The following is a 19,100-nucleotide window of genomic DNA, read 5'->3' as shown; positions in this document are numbered from 1 at the left end:
TGTTTGTTGGGAAGTGTGTTATTTGGGTCAAGTGCAGTTGATTGGCTGGCAAAGCCAATGACTTTTTGCTTTACACCTTTGAGTCTGGTTTGCTATTCAATAGTAAGAAAGTAATTCAGTAAAAAAAGTGATACTTTGACATTATCGTTATTTGCATGACACTGAAAACTCTTTTCAAACTATTTCCAACAGATTGCATAATCAAAAATATTTAAAGATGTAAAAAACCATCAGCTGAAGATTATTACAGTAAAATAATGACCCATTGTGTGAAACAGAAATATATAGACAGTGCTTTTCATTTTTGCATGATCACTTAATAAACCAGTTATTTGGCTTAGGGAGAAAATTACTTACTGGCCCTGTTTGAATCCTTAAATATGATTATGAGAATTGTGTGAGTGTGAAATGATTTCTTTGGCTTATTTCCTCCTGTTTGTGAAAGTTGTTAAGTAAAGCGGGGAATACCTGACTGATTCCTCTCCCCATAGCCACAATTTTTCTGTCTGGTGATCTCCCTATCCAAGAACTTGGTATTTCTTGTTTTGCCTTTTGATCACAAGAGGAAGAGGGCAGTCCTACTAATTTAGTATAAGAAGTGAGTTTAATGGAATGTCTTTCATTGGAGTGGAATCTTGCTTACATCTATGTAAGCTACAGGTGCTAATTGTAGCACTATTTCTTCTCTATAGGAGTATGTGTATTGTAGGTTTTGCAGTCGTTTAAATGTATTGTTTTCCTTTGCATTGGAATAGGAAAGATCTTTGTTTGCATTTGTTATGGTGGTCATTTTGCCTTCTCTTATGGAGAAAAGAATGAATATGCCATGGGTGACTTTTGCTTTTGTTGGTGCTAGCCACCACACTTCCTCACTCCTTGGACCAAGTACAATAAAATTATTACATCACTGTCAGCTGCAAAATGTGGCAAAATCATAGTGGACTGTGACTCTTGAGAGGTGCTCTAGAAAATTAGCATTTTATAATGATAATGTACATATCATATGATGAGATTCCATTGCTTTTGTAAATTATGGAGTTGTATTTCTCACTTAATGTGTCACTTCTTTGTGCTTTTTGAGTAAGTCCGGCATATGGCATTACTGTATAAAGAGAATTCTCAAAAACAAGTCATTTGTCATGCAATTTATTAGCATAAGATTTTGTTCCATTCTGTATTAAGTTTAGCATAGTTGTTATATTCTTTTTATTCACAAGTGTTCAGTTGTGTATCCAGGCAAGTTAGAGGAAAACAGTTACTAAAATTTACTAGTAAAATCAGCCACCTTTATCGAACTTAAAAGTAAAGCAATTCAGCACTGATTTAAAATAAATGATGAATGTAGACCCAGAGAATTACGGTCTTGAAGTTTTTGTTCTTGGTATATTGTTAGAAAGTGCTGTCAAAAACAGTATAAGTATGCGGTACTTTGGATATTTTTTGCAGAATGGTATGTCAGAGCTTACAGAGCTCACATAGAGCCCTTGTCTGTAGCGTTTTAAAGAAGCCTCATCTTTCCCCAGGTTTCTGCAACTGCCTCACATCCCAGAAACACCTCTGGTTGAAGGAATGTCATTCACATTCTCACTGTTCTGAGGCATCTCTTTGGAATCCTGTTCAGAGTTGATCCAGAGCCCCAGAAAGCATGCAAAACAACCAGCTAGAGATGAATCAGCAGAGTTGTACCTCTAAACTTTTTTCCCTTGCCAAACTTTGTAAATTTCCAAAAAGCATTTGATAACGAGAACAAGGAAGTATTGAGTTTCATAACATTTGTGAATGACTTGCAATCAAGCTTGACTCTGCAGTCTCTAAGATCACAGATACTACTATATGGCAAACAGATTAAAGAAAATGCAAAGAAGAGCTTCCCCAATTGCCTTAATCGTCATCAACAGGCAAATGTGATTCAGTGTAACTAAGCTTAAAGCATTTTTTTCAGAATATACTCACTTAATATAAGCTGTCATCTAATTTGAGTGTGAATAGTCAGGAGAAAGCTGCCCTGGGGTATCTTCTGGATGCTTTCAGGAGATTGATAGTTGAGCATAATCTCAACTCAGGATTTTTATTTTTATTTTTATTTTTGCACTTTATTATAGAGCATGGGTTTTCTTTCTACTGATAGGTATGGAGGAACGAGCAGGAGGGATATCTTGGGCAGCAAGCAGTCAGTCGAGTCCTTCATATGAACCTACAAGGGTAAGAGTATAATTTAACTGTAGCTAATGTTGATTTCTAGCTGGGGACGCGGTGGCTCAGTGGGTTAGGACGCTGAGCTTGTCGATCGGAAGGTCGGCAGTTTGGCAGGTCGAATCCCGAGTGCCGCATAGCAGAGCGAGCGCCTGTTACTCGTCCCAGCTTCTGCCAACCTAGCAGTTCGAAAGCACGTAAAAAATGCAAATAGAAAAATAGGGACCACTCCGGTGGGAAGGTAACAGCGCTCCGTGCGCCTTTGGTGTCTAGTCATGCCGGCCACATGACCACGGAGACGTCCTCGGACAAGCGCTGGCTCTTCGGCCTTGAAACGGAGATGAGCACCGGCCCCTAGAGTCGGAAACGACTAGCACGCACGTGTGGGGGAACCTTTACCTTTACCTTTTTAATGTTGATTTCAGGAATATCTAATATCTGAGCCCTTTCCTGAACATGCTTTTAATGAGCAACTCTAAATTATTTCCCAACACAAATAACTAATCAAAAGATGAGATACAAGCTAGGGAGTGAACAGATCTGAAAATGTGTTATAGCAGCTGTCCAGGTTTGAGAGTGTGAGGTTTGAATCAAGAGTTCATTACTGTCCAAGAGAACCTCAAGTTTCCCACAGTTTTCCTGACTGCAGTTTCCTCATGAAGGTCTTCCATTAAACATGGGTGCCCCCAGCCAAAATGTGGATGTAAGGTTTTCACCAAAGGAGCTTATGTATAGCTCATTCTAATATAGTTAATAACTAAATTACAAATTTGTTTATTGTCATTATGTTCTATTTAGGAAAGTCCAGTAAAGCAATTGAAGTAATTCTGACCTGTAGAATCAATAATATAGCATGCTTGTTTGAAATAGACTCGAGTTCTAATCCTGCCTTAGGCACAAAAGCTGGCTGAGTGACTTTGGGCCAGTCACTCATTCTAGGGCCAACCCACCTGACAGGATGGTTGTGGGTCAAGAAGGAGGAAGAAGGAGCATTGTGTACGTTTGCCACCTTGAGTTACTTATATAACAATAAAGGTGGGATTAAAAATATATAATCTCCAGATGTTTAATTACAGTTCCCAGTGACTTCAATTATTTTGATTACAGTAATTATCAGAAATATTAGGAAATTTTAATTTAATGATGTGTTTTGGACTAGAGGCTCACTCGTCTTGTAGAATATGGTGTGTTCATGCAAAAAATAGCAACCACAAGCCACTTGAAGAGTGCTTTGATAACTAGAATTGTAATGTCTCCCTAGCTAGCTAACACCAGGGGAATCCCAGCTGCACTTAGGTCATTGCAGTCAACATTACAGCATCAAACCCTCATAGCTTTTTTATTTTCCATGTGAGCTTACATAGTCTTTTCCTAAGGTTGGCAAGGGCTCTTTGAGATAAGTCACCACCTCCTTAATTATATGAGGAACTATATCAGGACAGCATGGTTATTAAGTGGTGTGTGTGTGTGTGTGTGTGTGTGTGTGTGTAATTTGTACAGTTATAATATAAACTACTGTCCAAATAGACCACTGATCAGCCTCTTATTTAGTTTTGTTATGATTATGGTTTGTTTATTCAGAAATGTAAAGGTTGATTATGTTAAATGTTATTTTTCTTACAGGAAAATGGCAGCCTTCTTGGAAAACCCTCAGATATTTCAACAGCTCTGGAAAAGCTGAAACATGAGGAGGTAAGATTTGCTTCTTGTATGTATGTTCTCTTCTCTCTCCTGGTTTCCATTTGTCCCTTCCATCTGACCAGCTGGTCTTATGGAGAAAGCTCTATTTTAGTCAAAGGGTAGATAGATAGGTTAGGCACAAGGGAAGGGCTACAATTCAGGAGTGATACATTCACTTGGAATGCAGACCATTTGGCCTTACATTATTGGGGTGACCAAGATGAATCTGGGGAGGTCTTGGTGGCTGAGAAGAGAAGAGGTAACAGTCAGATTCCAGAAATGTCTGCTTTTAAAGATGGGATAATCCTAATAGGCAGATATTCATTGATTCCATTATATAACGCCTCTTCAATTATAGTTGGAATAGTATTTTTATCAAAAGCAGAATATCTACAATATAGAATCAACAATTTAAAAGATCCAACATAAAAATACAGTATAGGATAAAGATACCAGATGGAGTAAAATTAACCATTTTACAAAAGTATTCATACTACTACTGATATTAGTGATATCGTTAGTAATAAAGGATTGCTACTAATAAAAGTGGCACCAGCATACTACCAAATGTTCTCCAAAATCTAAATATAACTGTCCAATTTTTTTAAAATAATGAAAATTGGGGATGTGCTGTTATTCAAAAACTATCACATTAGTTATATAGAAAGCCACTGAAAGACTGCCAATTATAGATGTGTTTTGTGCACGATATTTTCTTAGAACATAGTGCTGGGTTTGAATATAAAAGAGACTATATATATTTTGATCTTGATATTTTGATCTTGGTTAGGAACATCCTGTTTTCTGGGCTGCTGCTACTCCCTGCTGCCTGTCAGAGGGAAACAGGTCAGAGTCATGAGAAGCCACCCTCATGGTCATAAGCGAGTTGTCAGTGTCATTAAGGGTTTTCCTGAATGCCTGTCATGGATGTGTGGATGATTTTGAAGTGAATAAAATGGAGGAATCTTTGGGCCTCCCAGAAGGTAAAGGCAAAGAAGGAAGCTGTGACATTCGTTTGTGATCCTTTATCCTCAGTTGCTGGTGTTCCAGTGAGGACTCGGCACAAACTAAAGGGAGCAGAGACGGCCTTGTGATGAGATCAGTGGCCAGGCAGCGTTTTCTGATCGTCCAGCTCTCTTCAGATATAGGAGACAACATGAGATTACCCTGTTGCACTCTGGTCGGCTGCTGCTGCTTCTCCTCCTAAATGGCAGGAGCCAGCTGCAAAGATTAGGGAGTTCTACCAAGTTTACCTTCAATGCAAATCCCAATCTGGAAAATAATAAATGTTCAGGGACTGATGATTTCTAGTCCTGTAGGATTTTGGTGATTTCTTGTTTTGGAGGTTGAGTAATATATTTAGGCCATTTAATGTGATAAGATAGTCCAAATTGGAAGTTTTTAGTGTGCAACTTAAAATGAACAAATTGTCCATCTCCAAATACCGTCGAGAAGAGATCCTAAAACACTTTTTTAAATTGTCACCACAGTCACATGAGCCTTTAAAGGTTTCTCAAACGCATATTTCTTGAGTCTGTCCCAAGTGGACTGAAGAACCACCAAACGACCTTGTTACCCACTTTTACGTAGGTGCTAGGCAGCAGCAAGAAGCCCTAGTATCATAAACTGTGGTGGCACAGAGTCTTAGCCAAAGGCTCCTAGGTGCCCGGGCATCATTCTATGAAACACATTTGATGTATACATGTGGGGTTTTGCTGTATTGGAAGGGGAGAGGGCAAAAGGAAGGTACAGTTAATCATTATGAATATGTTACATATATTGCATCAAAATGCTATTGTCTTCCTGGAATTGTTCTCAGAAGAAGTTTAAAAATGGAAATTTCAGTTTATATACTCTGTGACACCAACATTTAAAATCCAATTTCATGAAAAATGACCCACTGTACTTCCACGTTTTCATTTCAGTTTGCTTGAACATAGTAAATGGAGCTGTAAAATAATAGCTTAAGTACTGTGGCTCAGTGGGTTAGGACACTGAGCTTGTCAATCAGAAGGTTGGCAGTTTGGCGGGTTGAATCCCGAGTGCCGCGTAACAGAGTGAGCGCCTGTTACTCGTCCCAGCTCCTGCCAACCTAGCAGTTCGAAAGCACGTAAAAATGCAAGTAGAAAAATAGGGACCACTCCGGTGGGAAGGTAACAGCGTTCCGTGCGCCTTTGGCGTCTAGTCATGCTGGCCACATGACCACGGAGATGTCCTCGGACAAACGCTGGCTCTTCGGCTTTGAAACGGAGATGAGCACCGGCCCCTAGAGTTGGAAACAACTAGCACGCATGTGCGGGGGAACCTTTACCTTTTACTGTTCATTACGCACAGGTTTTTACAGATACTCCTTCCTATGGTGAACATTTGAGTGATGAACGATTAGGACCCAGTGAAGAATTATCTCCAACTCCTTTCCTTAATTCAAATCTGATAGGTAAGTTGATAATTTTCTGCATTTTTTTTCCTACAAAATGGCTTTCCCCCCCTTTTTTCTATATTAATGCCACTGATGTGATCTGACAGGAGCAAGCAGTCAGTGCCAAGACTGAAGCATTAGAGGTTGGTCCATAGCAGAACCCCAAGCATTTATTTCATCTGTTTCCAAGAGGGATCTTGGGAGTCCTAGTTGAATAAGTTGCTCAAAAAGCCAATGCAGTGCTACGCTGCATTAATAGACGGATCGAATTAAGATCACATGAGGTGTTAGTACCGCTTTATAAGGCCTTGGCAAGACCACACTTGGAATAATGCATCTATGATATAAAGAAATATGTTGAGACTCTAGAAAGAGTACAGAGAAGAGGGTTGGACTAGAAGACCTACAAGGTCCCTTCCACCTGTATTATTCACTTATTCTGTTATTTTTGGTAGAAGCCATGCAGTGTGGGAATCACAAGAAAAAAAAAAGGAAAGCAGGGAGGGGAAGGGCAAGGAGGTGTCAGATGACAGTAGAGAAGGAAGAGGGTCCCAATAGAGAACTCAGGTGAATAATTCAGTGACACGGGGGGGGGGGGGGGCAAGCAGAGAACAAAGGGAAGCTGCATCAGAGGACGCAGAACAGAGGAATTGAGGGACTGTGGTTTGGGTCAGTGATGCTAGCAAGGCAAAGAAAGGGTCTGCAAGGACAGCCGTGATTAGCTTTAGGTTGTTTTAATGTGTGGTTTTAGTTTGCAGTGTTTTGACTTGCAAAATAAAGGCGGAGATTGCAGTACTGTACTTAAGCATATTTGGAAAAAATCACTGGCGTTATTGGTTCTTACAATTCCTTGGAAGAGACAGACTGCCACTCTAGTAATACCACATTTCATGCTAATCTGTTAATGCTTTTAGTCTGCAGCCACCTGTGTAATTGTACATTCACTCTCTTTTAGCAAGTGTTGTGTGCATTGAGGTAATATGAGAGGGCATATGTTGCAGGGCGTTGTGCCTCAACATGGCTTATTTAGCCAGTTTTTGAGGAAGCCACAGTTGTAATAATGTGACTTACAGATGACAATCACTGAGTTAGTGCCAAACCACATTATGCCTTGGGTGACATCTGATGTCCTTCCTGAGCAGATCTTGAAACTGCCTGCATTTCATTACCAAGGCATCACTTTTTGAGAGCGGGAGAAACTGATTCTTGTGCAGTTGCTTTAAACTGGCTGGCTCAAGCTTTTCCTGTTGTAGTTTTAACAGATTATTCTTTATAGTATTTAAAATTGTGTAATATTAAAACTGAAATAAAGGGACTTTTCATAATTCTTGCCATTGCATCATTAAAAATGGAGAGTTATTTGTCAGCAGAATGGTATTTTATTTTATTTTATTTTTATTATGTTCAGCCATAGGCATGTTTGCCAGGAAGGATAGTTGATTATTAATTGTTAGTGTCTTCATCAATGGAGTTTTTAAACACCTTAATGATCTTTTTACAAGAGCAAAAAAAGTTGCTGAATAGAAAAGGATAATTATTCAGCAATGAACATTATGCTTTAGAAGATGAATTTTTAAATTGGTTTAGACATTCTGAAATGTTTTTTGTCAGAGGAAATTATTACGTTGAGCTGATTTGTGTTTCTTCCTAATTCTAATTTTATTAGGAAGACAACATGTAAAGAATTAAATGTGTTACCTTAACAGTAACTGTAACTGGTTATTAACGAAAAGTCTCTGACTAACAAATTCATGTGTATCTGCATTTTCTGGCTTTGATACTGTTATTTTGCTAAATCATAATCATAATAGTAAAGTTGGAAGGAACCTTGGAGGTCATCTAGTCCAAGCCCCTGCTCAGGCAGGAAACTTTATACCATTTCAGGCAAATGGCTGTCCAGTCTCTTCTTAAAAACGTCCAGTGTCGGAGCGTTCACCGCTTCTGGAGGCAGGTGGTTCCACTGGTTAATTGTTCTCACTGTCAGGAAGTTTCTCCTTAGTTCTAGGTTGCTTCTCTCCTTGACTAGTTTCCATCTGTTGCTTCATGTCTTTGCCTTCGGGCGCTTTGGAGAAGAGCTTGACTCCCTCTTTGGGGCAGCCCCTGAGATATTGGAACGCTGCTATCATGTCCCCCCTCGTCCTTCTCTTCATTAAACTAGACATACCCAATTCCAGCAGCCGTTCCTCGTATGTTTTATGGTTGCAATGGAGCAATAGTAACTACTAGAATTCATAGTTTTCAATTATAAATACATTGAGGAGAGAATGTATTTATACAGAATGTTCTTCGTTAGTGTGTTTATGATGCAACTTAGAAGAGGTGTTGTGTATATGCCTCTCTCTGGGGAAGCACATTATCTTCTCTTAAGTGCTCTAATTACTGTGCCTGAAGATATTTTTTATATTAATGGTTTAAACTACAAGTAAAAACTTGCTTTTGGCTTATTTCCTTCTTCAGAATCATGTAGAATGTAGGGGATGGTTTCAGAAACAATTCACTTTGGCCAGAGTTTTTTTGACACTTAACAGTCTGGGCAGCTTTCTGCAGTTGTTCAAATGCAGGTTTTATGCAGAGCAGGAATAACTGAGGAAGTAATTATATTTAGTTTATGAAAACGGTTAGTGAACAATCAGGAGTAGTATTGATTCCTAAAGTTTACTGTCTATACACTTATGCTCGGACTTCAGGAAATAAGAGAAAACAATTTTGAACTCCTGCTACACAAATGTGAATATTGAATAGTCTAACTGAGACCTCCTGGGTCCTGGTTGCCATAGAGCCAGGAGCAGAGGCCATCCCAGGTAAAGGAGCGCAGGGCTCACTGTCCTCTCCCTCTGCTTTTAGATTTGCTGGCCCCTTCAGAAAGGTAGACGTTTCCAACTTCATATGACTCTGACCTAGGCCGCTTGAAACCAGTGGCTTCATTGCAAACGGCGCTCTTATTAACAGGCACACCGTGGGGCGCTTCCAGTGGAGGTGATTAGAGTGCTAGTTTGTATCCTCCAGTGAATGAAATGATGTGGGATTGTGAAGTCAGCAGGCATGGACCAGCAAGACTCGAGAGAGCCTCCCCCGCGTGAAGACCTTAGGGCGCCATTGATTGGCGATCATGTGTTTGTGTCCGGTAGACTGTGAAATGGGGTGCTGCTGCACGGCTGTGTTGCACCTGTGCCCCGCAGAGGGGGTTGATTGGTTTGGTCGTGTGGAATGTCCCCATCTGGTCTTCAGTAATGTGTTTCCCAGCAAATAACGAACAAGCAATAGCAAAAGACTAAGGAAGATGTTCCTTTTAAAAATAAAGCAGTATTTTGAGCCATGCTTTCTCCCATTTCCATATGTTTTACAAAACTAAAAATGCGCATGTTTCAACTATAGAAGGATGACAAATCCTTTATGAAAATCTTTGAAATAGACTTTTGGCAATGTCTGAAAATATTGGTCCAGCTCTGCTTTTGCAGAACATATTTATTGTTTTGGATATCTGATTATTCTTACTATCTCATTTATTTAAAAAAAAGGCTTTATTCTGAATGAATTTTGAAATCAAAATGATAAATCATTATTTGGACATTTTAGTTTTTTACTTTAAATTTTTTAGATTGGGGTTCTTGTTTGATTATTTCTTAATCTCAGTTTTTTCCATAATTGATCTAGTCATTCCACCTAATGACTAATTACATATCCAGTCACTTCATCAGCACTATTCATCATTGTAGAATGTAATAATGACATTTCAACACAGGAAATATGCAAATAAGACTCATTAACATTTGCATGAGCTTTTTGAATAATCATATTGTTGACAAGGCTGTAATTAACCGAAATGGATGCTGTGTTTAGGATTTGATGGTGTGTTTTCTTACCGATTTATTGTTTTTCCTCTGGAGGCCAGAACTGGAGTTCTACTCTTTGAGCATCTTCTCTGCCTGGGTCACCAAGACATGTCAAGAACTGGAGGCTTGGAGGGTTTACCTGCGACTTCCCAAATAGCCCTGTAAAAATACTCTAATGAAGCCCGGTTGTGTTTCTGAGTTATGCAACATCAGTATCACAGTCATGAATATGAGAATAGCAAAATACTGGCATCCACATCAACGGGTCCCTTGAACTTCTTCTTAAGACCATCCAGTCTTCTGGGCCTTGTGCAAGAAGCCCTTCCAATGATCAGTCCTGAACCTCCCTGCGTTTGGAGTTCTTTGATAGACTTTGGAGAAAGTGAGGCTAACGTCTGTCTCTATTTTCTGCAACCTATCCCAGTTCATGAACTGCTTCCATCTCTCCAAAATGTTTATGTATGGTTGTTTAGGGTTCAGTCCCAGATGCTGGTTATTGCCTTGAAAGCCACTTAAGGCAGAAGGCCGAGTTATTTGTGGGGCTGTTTGTCTCCAGTTCTTTCCACTTTCCACGAAGTCCCACATGCAAGGGTGGGCATGTTCCACATCCCTTCGGTTAAAACAATGTTACCTGGTGGGACCCAGAAGCGCCTCTGCACCTCTCCAGTGCCAGACAGTGCAACCCCTAACACCTTAGTGGCCCTAAAGACCTGGGTTTTTTTTCTCTATACTGTGTGAGTGATGTATTTTTCATTTTTGTTTTGGTGATTTTTTTTTTGCCCAAGTAACATGGCAAGTGGGCAGATATACAAAATGAATCAAGAGCATATTGGAGCATTGAGTAAATGCAAAGTACAGACACACACACACACACACACACCCTCAGTTGTTTCAGTAAATTATTTATGGCAGATTTGCTTGGTTTGTCTGCATACAAAGAGGAAGTGAAATTTGGACCTCTATATTGTCAAAGTGAAACACTAGTCCACTTTTGTACAATCATCTATTTTAAAGTAACCAGCAGGCAACTCAAAGATCAGCAAAAAGAGGCTATCGAAGTAACAATGTGCTTACCACCATAATTATTTTTATTAAACTGTGAAAAATAATTATACCTTAGTTGTGAGTCAGAGTTCCGTGTGTTCTTAGTTGCTGCTTCTAAACTCTGGCAGTCCAGGAAGAAGACCGCCTGGGAGGAGAATGCAATTAGAAGGATAGTAGGCCATGAGAAGGGTGGTTTTTTGCTCATCTGGCCCAAGGGAAGGGTACCTGTTAGCAGAAGCCTCAACATGTAAACAGCACAACACATTTCTTGAAATATTCTTCCATGGAGCAATTGCTCTAATTAATCAGTTTTATTTGTGGTCAAAAGAACTGTCCCTTCCAACTCTTATTTAGAATAGTGTTTCTCTAAGAAATACTTGCCTCCGCGGTGTGGAGCTTCCATTGCACAGCATCTTGTCTAGCTTAGCTAGAAATGAGGTTCTTTGTATTTTTTCCTGAATTCAAGTAGTTTAGAACTAATTTATGCAGAACATAGTTTTGGTGGCTGTTTTTTTTAATAAGCTTGCCTTGGTTGCACAAGAGTTGCATCTGAGGCTGAGAGTACAGCTCCTCCCACTTTATCCTCTACAAAAAAGCAAAACAAAGTGCAGGGCTAGAGATGCCCTTCCTTGCAGGGATCTGGTGAAGGTTCAGCTGGGATTGCTTTTCTGCCTGGAGCTCAGGGAATCTTCCGCCAGGGGTTGGGCCTGGGGGGTGAGCAAGCCATCCCCCATTGCCAGCTGTGCTCTCAGAAGGGGCAACGGCAGAGTACTGCAAGACCAAAGAGTAATAGGTGAAAATCAAAGGGTAGTGAAGCTATTTGTTGCCTTAATTTAGATACAATTGGATTTGCATAATTTTGTGTATTTTATACACAAAGAAGAAGAAGCTGCAGCACTCCAAAGATCTGTTTATCAAGGGCTGTTTTTCCAAGAAAAATAAAATACACCGATCTCTGCTGTTAAAAATGAATTTGATTAAACATGTTAATTAAATAAATAATAATTAAACTGTTTAGGGCATGTACAGTTCCTGGTTTAAATCACTGTTTACCAAACTGTTTTGTAGTTTTTCCAGTTGTTCATTCACAGCAAGTCTAATTGTATAGCATTTGGCAGAAGGCAGTTGAGGGGAATATCGTGGTGGCCTCACCACCAAATAAGCTTCTTGGCTTTCCCAAGGTTGCTTTTCTGAGATGCTGCCAGGATGACTATCAGTCTAATTGTAATTATGCAGATATTTATTAAGATTTTAGGCTCAGTGGGTTAGGACGCTGAGCTTGTCGATCAGAAGGTCGGCAGTTTGGCGGGTCGAATCCCGAGTGCCGTGTAACAGAGTGAGCGCCTGTTACTCGTCCCAGCTTCTGCCAACCTAGCAGTTCGAAAGCACGTAAAAATGCAAGTAGAAAAATAGGGAACACTCCGGTGGGAAGGTAACAGCGTTCCGTGCGCCTTTGGCGTCTAGTCACGCCGGCCACGTGACCACGGAGACGTCCTCGGACAAGCGCTGGCTCTTCGGCTTTGAAACGGAGATGAGCACTGGCCCCTAGAGTCGGAAACGACTAGCACGCATGTGCGGGGGAACCTTTACCTTTACGTTTTTAAGCACCCTATTGATTTTTAGTGAGGTAAATGGATTTGCTTTTATCTTTAACTACCAGTGCTATCCTTTGTTGTTAGAGTCTTGAGCCTTATTTGTAATGAATATACCATTAATTACCTGTTCACTTGTGCTGTGGGTTTTCTTTAATTGATGGCAGATCTAGAACCTCAGTTAACTTTGAAAAAGGCAGAGCTAGGCCCTGGTAGGGTTTGGGTGGCAAACTGCTTCCGAATTACTGCTAAGCAGAGTTTGTAGACATTCCCGTTTGACTGCAGGAAATGTAGCTTGGCCTGAAAGAGAGTGTATATTTTTAAAAGATTCTGACTCATACTTTTTCATTAAGGGAGCAAGAATCTCCATGCTCCCTGTGGTAAGAAAATTGCTGGCATTAGTTGGTAAGCCATCAACCTTTCCAAATGGTCAGTTTTGCATGCCCTGCTTCTCTAACTGCTGTGGATAGAATGTTATCTCCACCCCACCCACCCCCGCCAGCTATATGGAAATTGGGTTAGTTGCACCCAAAACCCATGAAATGGGGTGCTCCTCAATTTGCAGTTTCACTGTGTGACTGCCTTGCCAACAAAATGTGTTGGATGAACCTCATCAGAAGAGCTTTTGATTCTGTGTTGTAAAGGACAGAGGGTTTAGACTAGGGGTAGCGAGACTGAGAGCTAACTCCCAAAGAAGGGTTGGGTTTGTACCTTGGGGGGAGAAGGAGATGGCATGATAAAGTGTAAGATAGAAAAGAGAACCTTTATTGTCACTTTTTGTGTGTACACACTGGCATGCATGAAGCGAAATTCTGATGTCTGTTCTCAAAATGTATGTGTATATATGCACCCCTACATATACACTCTTATATGTGTGCTGTATATATATACATATGCACACCCAGATGTGCATAAAAAAATCACAGTCCATTTTGAACACATAGTGGGGAAAAAGTCTTGAAAGTTAATAAAGTTGAGCCTATATGGTGCGAAGCTATAAGTAGGTCTGGTCTTGTTCTTTTTAACAGCAACAGACAAATGGAATTTGCTTCACATAGCAAAATAATTTTGGCCCTGAAAAATATCAGCAAGTTGTGCTTTGTATGCTATCAAGTATGTCAAACAGTTGAAGTATTCTGAAGTTTTTTGTATTCTTCAAATTATTTATTGCTTTTGTTAAAAGAAATGTGCTGGTTTTTATTTATATTCCCTTTTAAAATTTAAAATGCTGTCATTAGGAAGTTCTCAGTATGTCTATAATGGACATTCATTTTTAAGTTTGTTTGCTTTCTAGGAAAAGCCTCTGAGAGGAGTCAGTTCCCAATGTTTGGTCGAGATGCTGGGCTCTCAGGCTGTCAGGTAGATCTGCCATTTAAAGAGTTGCTGTTAGTTTTTTTTTCTCTTTGAAATTCTTAATACAAATTATACACACCTACACTTTTCAATACAGTAGTAATAGATTAACACATTATATTTCAAGTCTCTTGAAGCTGTGGCAGAACGTTTCCTGCATTATTTGTTAGATTTCTACCTTATCCTTCCTCCAGAAGCTCCAGACAGTGGACGTGGCACTTCTATTTTTTCTTACAAATATAATTTTCTGGGAGCAGATTGGGCTGAAGGAAAATTACCAGAGTCTGAGTCTCCCCATTCTCATGCAAACTACCTTTCCTCAACAGCTGTGATCTGCATTCCAGACAGAGGAACCAGAAATTCCAAATATTATGGTATATGTTTTTACTCAAAGATTATTAGGCTTCTTTTTACCCAACTTTCAAAGAAATAAAATGAAAAGGTATGAGTAGATGTCAGTATTTCACTATTTAGTTGCCATTGATTGCATAATTTGGTCTATATTTTGTTCTAGACCGCACCCTCTTCCATTTTTTCCCTATACAACAAAATCCCAAGATCAATCTCGTGAACAGGGATTGCATGAGAGCTTGTCAGGAAACATGGAGGGAAGACTTAAAGCAACCCCAAGCAGCGTGGAAAATGAAGGCATATTGTAATCTGCATGGACTGAGCAGTAAAATCCTCTTCTCTGAGGAGAACTCAAACCATACCTGATGGAAGTGCAATTTTGTGTCCTCTTTGGAGAGGGTGGTGAAAGGCTTAATTGGAGAATTTTTGCTCTAGAGACCATTGGGAAAGATCAGAAATTCTTGAGCAGGGTGGGAGAAGCTCCTGAAGAGGTACAGAAAAGGAGAGTGAACCTTACTTGGAAACCTAAGGAGGAATCACATGATGCACCCAAGCCAAAGATCCGGAGACACCCCCCCCAGTGCTGATTGAATTTAACCCTGGATTCAGGCTTCAGCCCTCTGATCATGCCCTATCACCACAGCCTCACAGAAGGCCTCGAAGCCTTGGAGACCAATGGGCCTATAAGGAGTGTCGGGTAACTAGGCTGGAAATAGCATTTGTGCTTTGGAATGAAGAGCAGCATATGTGAAATACCTCCTTGTAACTTTTGAAGGGGGCCACTTTTTTCAAAGACCTGGTTGTAAGTTTAGAAAATGGGGTTGGCTGGAGGACTTCCATTGATCTACACATATCACATTGAGCCAAGCTTCATGGGGAGAGCAGAGACAATTATAAATGATCAAGAGGAAATGAGATCTTCATAATTCCAAGCTTCTCTACTGCTATCAGTATTACTTATAGGAGTATATGCTGTCTCCATTGGATGGCCTCTGGGTGGAATTGATCTTAATATTGCTTTTATTTTATTTTTGCAAGGCAGTAAAATAAATATGATGAGTTAAGTACATCTGTATTAATTTTAATTTGGCAAGCTGTAGTAATTCATATAAACTTGGTGGGTTTTTTCCCCAAGAGTTGGTAGGAGTAGAAAAGAAACCTTATGTCTTTGAGTAAAATCCTTTTTAGCAATAGCAATTAGACTTATATACTGCTCCACAATGCTTTATAGCCCTCTCTAAGCGCTTTACAGAGTCAGCATATTGCCCCCAACAATCTGGGTCCTCATTTTACTGACCTCAGAAGGATGGAAGGCCAGTCAGAATCAAACTTCTGGCAGTGGGTAGAGTCAACCTGTAATATTGCCTTCTAAACTTTGTGCCACCAGACCCTTCCTTATTGTTATGAAACTAGAAAGTTATCTAAAACTGGCTGTAATCAGAGCACATTAAACTAAAATATGCTTATTATTCTGTGAACTTAGCCATTATGAGTTACAAAACATAGTTTACAGATTAGTGCCTTGCATTAAGCCTTTGTTTTCCAAAAAGTCTTCTGAATTTTTATAAGGATTGCTTCTTTGTCTTAATAAAATGGGCAAACTCTGCCAACCTGCACAGGTATGTTTCCATTGATGGTGATAATCACTGCCCGCCACTGTATAAACAGAGTCAGGTATTGCTTGTTTTGTTTACAGACAAGCCTGCTTCGGTCTGACATTGGTGTTGGAAGCCCAGGCCCCGTGTCTTGCTCAGGAAAAACTGGAACACCATATTATCCATTTTCCTCTGCAAATCCACGACGAAGGCCCCTTCATGATTCATCTTCCCTTGGTGAGTCAGTCATTTGTGCTTCTTTCCCCCCAGGGAACACATCAGATTGTGGACCTCATTCTTAGATAAGATCCCTTTCCCAAAATCCTTGTTAGAAATGGTAACAAGGAAGAGGAAGAAGTTGCAGAAGGGAACTGCGCTTTAATAGCCTGCTGAGTAGAACTTGGTGATAATTGCTCCAACTTTCTCCCTTTGCCCCACCCCCACCCCAAATTCACACAGAATATTTTTAGCACTAGAGTGTAGGTGTAAAAGAGAGAGGTGTATTTTCAAGTCTAAATAATAGTGTAAATTGTTTACTTCCTCATCAGATTATTCAATTTAATTATCGAATAATTCAGTGTTATTCTTTAAAGAAAGGAATTTGTTGTAATTTATACTGAGAAAGCACATTTGGATTGTCCTTCATATTACAAATTCAAGACAATTCTGATGATAGCTGTTGAAGGACTTCATCCAGCGGCTTTAAGTAGCGCTTGAACTATATGCTCCTAATCTTCTGAGTTCCTTTTGCACTGTGTTGTATCACTTTACTTCAGTACTGCTACATTTTCCTGTTAATTAAAGCATTTTTTTTTGTGCAGATTCTCTGCAGACAAAAAAAGTAAGGAAGGTGCCTCCTGGTTTGCCGTCTTCTGTAAGTCCTAGAGGTTTTTAACCTTTTAATTAGAAGCACACGCCTATATATCTAGCTATTGTTAACTTTCTTAGTCATAAAGAGTCAAGCTTGTCAGCAAGGAAGGAGACAAATTAAAAAATAAAACTGCAATGCAATCCTGTGGCCCTTTGTGCAGAAGAAAAAGGTGTCATGTCCGTACGTTGTCTTAAATTTGGGCAAAGAAAGGATGCCAGAGAAACCTGTGAATATGCTGGGGGGGGGCACATGCAACAAACTCGGCCTTAAGAACAAAAGGTCTTGAGGTGGCAATACTGAGACAGAGTAGAGGGCAGGTCCCTCATCTGGTCCTCCCATGAAATCTGTAGGTTTTAGAGCTGGCAGGAGTGAGTTGTGGAACACCTATCCAGTTGTACCTGCTAGCTTCCTGTAATTCAAGGGGAAAGGAGTGTCCCAGAAACTATCTCTTGAATACATGTCTTTTGATGTTTAATTAGTCATTATGTTGCTGAACAGGAGGACAGAGATTAATAGCAAATAATGGTAAAAATTTACATTGCTAATGAACCCAGTGGTATTGAAGACCTTAAGATGTGATTGGTAGGACCTGTACAGCTCCGCTGGCTTCAGTCGGATAAAGTTATTAATATGCATAAATCACCAAGTCTGGTGCTTATTGTGAAGCCCTGGTGGCTTTTCAGCGCCTTCATTAAGCCTTTTCTAACTTGAGCTGAGCATCAGAAAGGCTTTCAAGCAGCAGGTTTGTTGATCCTTCTTACCCAATTTTGTTTATCCTTTGAGAATAAAAGACACTGATAAAAAAAGTTTTGGAGGGGCTTGATAGAAAAATCATTATCAACTGTGATAATCTTACACTTTGGGAGTTTGAAATATTAACTGTGTTTCATTCAAGAAAATAAGAAAATTGTTAAATGAATCTGCATTTAAAATGTATCGGATAAAAGCAGGGCCCTTCATCCCCCCTCCCTTTCAGAACAAACAAGAACACTTCTTTGTTGTGCAAATGGAGGTGTTGGGCTTTTATTCAGCAGCACATGGTGCAGGTGCACTTGGATGAGTTACAACTCAAGAGTTGTGCAGGGTGAATTGAATGCACTGCTGCTGCTCAGGGAGGAGCAAAGCCAGTGGGGCCTCCACAGTGCCTACTCAGAATGGAAGCTGGAGCTCCAGCTTGCTTACATGCTGCTGCTTTTTTCCCTCATCAGCTGCTCCTCTTCCTCCTCCCAGATGCAAGTTGCTGCAATTAACCTGGAAGCCAGGCTTAATGCTGGATGCCCTCAGAGAAGCTGCTTCTGCATTAGCACCTGGCATGACAAGCTTCCTATTAAACTCAGGAGCAGAGGGCCAAAACCATTATCTCTAAATATAAGAACCTTCCTCTCGTCTTCTTTCCCAAGAGAAGTTTAAAGCTATTCTGAGTTACCTTTTATTGTATTTTTAACCAGTACGTTTGAATAAGACACACCATGTAGTAATTTGGAAAAGAAAGTCTAGATAGTTAACACCTGAACTAATAGTCATGTACACAAAGACAGATGACTCTTTCTGCCATTCTTTAAAAGACTTTAAAAGCTCCAATACAGGTAGTCCTTGAATTACGAATGTAATGAAGCCTGCCAATTAACATTTGTAACCTGAGGGATTCGTTGGCGTGAATCACATAAAATGAATGTGAAAACTCCCTGGTTTTGGCCACACATTCACTAATCAAATGTGCAAGTCGTTTAGTGCACATGAGATATCTCGGGCTGGGGAAGGCCATGGGAGTGATGGAACAGGCGAATAGAATAGAATAGAATAGAATAGAATAGAATAGAATAGAATAGAATAGAATAGAATAGAATAGAATAGAATAGAAAAGAATAGAAAAGAACAGAATAAGCCAAGGAGATGTTGACACCTACCCAAAGAAGCCGCGTGCAAGAGGCAGTGTCCATCACCGGTTGTGGCCAATGGAAGAAGACGCAGCTGGTGCGCACTGTAGACCACCAGTTGAGATGACCTAGGAAAAGGTCAACCATCAGTACAAGAAAGGAATTTTCCTCCAATAGGATTTTCCCATGTATTTTACCAGGAAATATAGATAGGGCAGGCTAGAAAGGTCAATGCCTTTCTAACCATACCCAAGCACTCCAAATTTGTTGGCAATGTCCATTTTGATGTCCG

The 19,100-nt window shown here is 40.0% G+C and overlaps 1 protein-coding gene across 10 annotated transcripts in view; it reads left to right on the top strand.

Annotated features, from left to right (window-relative positions):
* TCF12 (transcription factor 12) overlaps nucleotides 1-19,100 on the top strand; it is a 65,096-nt gene that overhangs the window by 13,901 nt on the left and 32,095 nt on the right. For 8 of the 10 annotated variants that reach the window (XR_014027659.1, XM_081337130.1, XM_081337132.1 and 5 more), the window contains 6 exons: nucleotides 2,129-2,202; nucleotides 3,817-3,885; nucleotides 6,208-6,310; nucleotides 14,056-14,120; nucleotides 16,162-16,297; nucleotides 16,882-16,934. Coding sequence is in view for 9 of the 10 variants with exons in the window: in XM_081337130.1 (XP_081193256.1) it covers nucleotides 2,129-2,202; nucleotides 3,817-3,885; nucleotides 6,208-6,310; nucleotides 14,056-14,120; nucleotides 16,162-16,297; nucleotides 16,882-16,934 (500 nt within the window). In the remaining variant the exon portion in view is untranslated. Of the gene's footprint in view, nucleotides 1-2,128; nucleotides 2,203-3,816; nucleotides 3,886-6,207; nucleotides 6,311-14,055; nucleotides 14,121-16,161; nucleotides 16,298-16,881; nucleotides 16,935-19,100 lie in introns of those variants that run through there. The other 2 variants (XM_081337133.1, XM_081337128.1) reach the window with 2 other exon arrangements.

The sequence above is a fragment of the Vipera berus genome (genome assembly GCF_964194415.1).
Source record: "Vipera berus genome assembly, chromosome: 12".
Lineage (NCBI taxonomy): Eukaryota > Metazoa > Chordata > Lepidosauria > Squamata > Viperidae > Vipera > Vipera berus.
Note: the sequence above shows the minus strand (reverse complement) of the source record. Positions and strands in the feature narration are given on the sequence as shown.